This window comes from Arachis ipaensis, chromosome B6 (assembly GCF_059453495.1).
Source record: "Arachis ipaensis isolate K30076 ecotype BB chromosome B6, ASM5945349v1, whole genome shotgun sequence".
Lineage (NCBI taxonomy): Eukaryota > Viridiplantae > Streptophyta > Magnoliopsida > Fabales > Fabaceae > Arachis > Arachis ipaensis.
The window spans coordinates 146,252,172-146,257,684 of record NC_142441.1 but is presented as its reverse complement, the minus strand read 5'-3'; the positions used below and the strand labels follow the sequence as shown (position 1 = coordinate 146,257,684).

General features: G+C 28.7%; 1 protein-coding gene across 1 annotated transcript; it reads right to left on the bottom strand.

The window, feature by feature from the left end:
- Positions 1–752: 752 nt before the first annotated feature.
- On the bottom strand, positions 753–5,157 carry LOC107647642 (uncharacterized). Its single transcript, XM_016351705.3, has 4 exons — positions 4,682–5,157; positions 3,846–4,013; positions 2,685–3,044; positions 753–1,727 (listed from the first exon to the last, which is right to left on the bottom strand). The coding sequence occupies exons 1-4, from the start codon at positions 5,057–5,059 to the stop codon at positions 918–920; spliced, it is 1,716 nt and encodes a 571-aa protein (XP_016207191.1). The 5' UTR covers positions 5,060–5,157; the 3' UTR covers positions 753–917.
- Between the last annotated feature and the right edge of the window lie 356 nt (positions 5,158–5,513).

Below are 5,513 nucleotides of genomic sequence, written 5' to 3'. Positions count from 1 at the left end.
GGAACTCTGTGTACTTGTGATGATGAGATGAAGACAATGATATGGTCTATGACAAAGAAAAAGATCGAGAAAGCAAGCAAAAATAAGGAAGAAAAGACTGCTGGGAGAAGGAAAAGAAACAAGAACTATGAACGAACATTCATGGAGAAAAAAAAATCTAAACTCTTGATACCATGCTAGAAACACGAGAGTAATGTGAAGAGTGTATTATTGAGTCTATGTCAAAGTACAATGTACAAGGGGTATATATAGGTGCTAGAAGAATCAAAGTAATAAAAGCATACAATCTTACAATTAATATATAGATATACTATATAAATATAAATGATACTAATTGATCTAAATTGATTCTAATGATTCTCTAACAATGATGTTGTACATTTTTCCATAAAAAGTACTAGAAGTTCATTACAATTTATTATTTGTAGTTATCAATTAGTCATCAATATTAAAAAATATAAATTAAAATATTTTATTAAATTACTAGACTTAAAAAATTAGAATAATAACTAAAAATAACGAAAAAAAAAACAGTAAATTCTTATTACCCTCTAATATTTCTCTTTACTAATAACTAACACCAATGACTAAGTAACAGAATCAGTAACAGTATTGCTAACTAGTTCTATAAGCTCAATTGAATTGACATTTTTGGGCCTCTCTTTATCATTACTTCTACGACCCCCTTCTCAAAATCATAGTGTAGGGAAAATGAAAAATTATTAACAAGGGTTTTTGAAGGATGAAAAATAATAAAATACAATTGATGTATTGATATATTAATCAATAGTGATTTACAAAGCAAAGTTATGAGTATCTTTGTTCAATCCTCAAGAAATCTTTATGGTTAACAAGCACAAAAAATGAATGCAATCCATAGTGTTCCTCTTCTTGCATGAAACAATTACAAAATCCATCTAATATAATGATGATGAAGAGCAAAAATGGACATCAATTTGCAAGAACCTATGAAGATAAGAATTAGTAGTAGAAACATTCCCTTTACTCTCTTCCTCTTCTAATTGCCTAAGTGGCATTGCAGCAAGGAAAAGTTTGATGAACTCTTTACAACATTCTTTCCCTTTACAAACAATTTTCTTTGAAGGCTCATTCCCATTTTCATTCTCCATTTTCTCCACCTTTGAATGCATCAAACTTGAACCATCAAACTTCAATATGAATGCTCTTTTGCACCCTTGAAATAATCTTTCCCCTAAAGTGTCAATTATGTAATAAGCATCTTCTTCCACTTTTAGAACAAAGAAATGGTCCTTCCAACTCACAATATAAACTCTCGACTCATTACTAGCCCTACTTATCTCGTCCCAAATCTCGTCGAACGACATAGCGCCTTGTAGGCACCGGAACTTCTCCGGGGCGAAGAATCCGGTGTAAGATTCCGAAGGAAGAACAATCAAAGGCCTCAAATTAGCTTCCAAGATTGTCTCCAAATCAAAATGCTTATCCGGAAAGAGCTTTAAGTATGAACCAATTTTACAAAGCCTTCTCCATTCAGAGGAACCTTGTGTTATGAGCCTATCAAATTGGGACCTTGTTGGTAAGTCCTTGTTAGAATGGAGGAACCAATGTGCTATGAACACTGCTAGTGCTGAACATGCACTATCACCTGAGGCTTCTTTGCTTCTTTGGTCAAATGATGCAAACAACACATTTGTTTTCAGCTTGGAATTCCCATCTCTGCTTTTAACTTCCATATTTTCCCATCCCTGCATGGATTCAGAGTAAAACTTGTTAGGTGAAAATTAAAATTCAGATGTAGTTAAATTTACGTGAAATTGTTAGTTGAATGCAACCTAGCCGCTTGTGTAGTAGATTTCTTGTAGCAACTGCCCTTGAAGTAATTTTACATTTTTTGCTAGTAATTCAAATTATCACCTTTCTTTTAAGAAATTACTAATTAGAAGGTAATACATTACTTTCAAGAGTAAGTTACTATTTTTTATATGTGAAAATTCAATTCATCGTAATAATAAATAATAAAATTAACTTTGTATCCACGAAAAATAAGTATATTATTATGTATACTTTTAAAAGTATAGAATATTAATAAATTTTTTTATGAATTAAATTAATATTTGAAATTTTTTGGGGGAGATTTTTTTTCATAAATATAAAGCTAATTTCTTTTATTTTTGAATAATTTTATTAGCATTAAGAATTTTTATAAATAAAAATAATAGTTTATGCTTAAAAAAATCTAAATTACTATTCACTAATGAATGTGATTCAATAAAACAAGTAATTCAAGTAAATTAATAACATAATCATTTAGATATATACTACATGAACACAAAAAATATTTTTTTTTGTATTTATATACAAAAATCAATTATGCTGTTGTTATAAAAATATGAGTTAATGTTCGTTCTTAAAAGATCATCCTTTTTTTAAATTGATCTCCAAAACTTTTTTTAATCAAATTTAATGTTCAAATATTTTTTTAGTCAAATCAGTTAAATATATTTTTGTTCATTAAACATCTTATAAATTATCCAATAACAAACATCATATCAAGATTTTCAATAAAAAAAAAAAATAAGTCTGTCCTTTTTCACTAATCTTCTCAAGAAAATAAAATCTTTCCCTAAACATTAGCCATTTCCCTTGTAATAAGAACAATATAATTAAGAAAAAGAAGATTATATGATGTTTTTATTACATACCATAGAAGAAGTTAGATGAGAGGTGAAAGTCTCTTGTTTCCTTTTAGCTGCTATAGACCTCCAACATTCCTTAAAGCTTCTACTCCATGCTAACATTGATCCATTTCTATTCACTCTTGATCCTCCATAATAGCTTCCATTGCTACTACTGCTATCACTGCTGCTGCTTGTGGACTCAATTGTCGACTCATCGGAATCAAACTCGGTCGAACCGTCCGATTCATAAGGATTCCGTTGAGTTCTTTGATCAAACTCCACCATCTCAATAACCCTTTGTTTGTTCTCTACTTCACCCATGTTTTCAAATGTTCTTGGCAAGTAATCATGAAAATTCCTCAAGTCCATTATGCTCAAAGAGACCTGTCATCAAATGTATCATAGTGATTATCAATTCATTAGAGCATAATTAGATTAAAAGTAAACGGAAAAAAATAAATCCTTGACTTTTTATCTCAAAAATAAATAAGTGGTGGACTAATTAAAAATATAAAGGCATCCCTCACGTTTTAAAGTGCGAGACATCTAAGTCTCATAAGGTAGCGTTTGTTTTGAAGTATTCAGATAGAGACTAAGAGATTGAGACTCAATATCATATTTGTTAGTTCAAAGACTGATATTAAAATTTCTGTCTCTATCCCCAAAATTTCAGTATTTCAATACTTCTAAAGAGTAGAGACACAAGAGACTAAAATTTTTAGACATAGAGACTGAAATTTTAATAACATTTTATACCTAAAATACCTTTATTTCAATTAATTAATTCTAATTTTACCCTTTGTACAAATTAAATTAAAGTTTTATTCTTGTTTCAATTTCTGTCTTCCACTTTATACCAAACAGAATATTGAGATTTATTTCAATCTCTGCCTTTCAGTCTCAGTCTTTCCGTCTCTGTCTCTCTACCAAACGCGAGACCAATGTATCTTTTATATTTTAAATAGAGAAACTTAAATATTTTGTATTTTAGAAAGTTAGGAACGTATTTATATTTTCAATAATTAATCAGGGAGTCATGTATTTTTGAATTAAAATATTAAGGACGTATTTATTTTTTTCTGTTAAATTAATATAAATGATTATACAACAAAATAACTCTTTTTTCTATGTTTTAATAATTTGACAAATTAAAATGAAAATAAGGAAAATGGACTAGGAATATACCGAAAGTGTGGACTTGATGTGCAAACCATGAAGATTCAATTGAATTGGAAGCGTTTTATGAAGCAATTGAGAATTAGATTTAGTTATCTCTTCCATTGTAACATCCATGGAAACTTCTCCAGCTACCACCATATTATTAGCCTTACATTCTCCTGCATCATCCTCCCCCTGCATTTCATTTTCAGACACACTTTATTTAAAACAAAACACAAACACAAACATCAAACTCATGAATTATATTTATATACATGAATCAAACTACTAAAACTTTGATTGTATATAAAATTCTCCATATTAGATTGGGAATTTGGGATAAAATTATTTTGCACTATAAAGATATCTAATCATATATTATTAAGTCAACAAAAATAATTGACTCAACTATCTATTATCTTAAATTTTTTTAATAAATACTTTTTTTCTAATAAAAAAATAAAAAATATATTAAAAATTTAAATTTCGTATATTTTTATAATTAAGAAGTTTTAGGTAATAATCTTAACACGTGGATATATATTAATTAAACTCAAATAATAATTAAACTCATTAATAACTCCAAAAAATTAAAAAATAAAGTCAGTACTAATAATAGTTCTAACAATAATTATTAAATATTAAATAGAGTAAATTTTGACTATTTTTTATCAAATATTTCACTAATAATTAATGGTGAAAATTCAGTTGCATTTCACGTGAAATTGATAGTTGAGTGCCATTAGATGAAAATTTAGTCAAATCGATCAAATCATGTAACAGCTCTCAATTATCAACTTCACGTCGACTGCACTTGGGTTTTTACCATTATGAATAATGAATAACATGATGTTAGTTCTTACATGTAAGATATGAAATTCCACGTGGCATGCCCCAATTGAGGACCGGTTATCTTTGAGTGCAAGTTGAAAACCGGATAGATCACGTGCGTACCACGTGACAGTTGTGGGTTCTTCAGAACTCAGAAATGTCTTGATGGTTGTGTTGTGTGTATAAGCAGGTTTCGTAATACCATGAAGAAAGGGAAAAAGAGTGCTTCTCCAAATTGAAGAAGAAGAAGAAGAAGCTTTTACTTTCTGGGTAGCTGTTCCCATAACCTGAATAACGAACATGTTATTAACGTTGTTGTCGGTTCCAAAAGTTCCCAATTCCAACTTCAATTGATTCAACTTAACCACATACTTGTCTTTCTTCTGCCACTTCATCTTCATCTTCTTCATATATTATTTGACCAAATTAATTAAGATTTCATGGATGGGAATAATGATTAATGAATCTACTTAATTTAATTTGGCAGCTCATGGCTAATAATATGTATGGCGATTGAGTTTTCAACTACTTATATATAAGTTTGATTTTGATTTATGACATATCGTGTGTGCATGAATTTAGTCACGTGCGTGTTTTTAGATAGATAGACATTGTATGTTTTGGTGTTTTCCTCCTTTTTCTTGCATATGATGTGTTAGATGTGGATTCAAAGAGGCAAAAGTGTTCTCCGATCGATTAAGACCACGTGTTGATTAATGATAAATTTAAGAAAATACAAAATAATAAATTAATTATATTACGTTTATGTATAAAAATATATATTATTTTAAATTTTTTTAATATATATTTTATATTTTAATGTTTAACTGATAGTTAATCTAGTGACTAATTCTTTTTATGTAT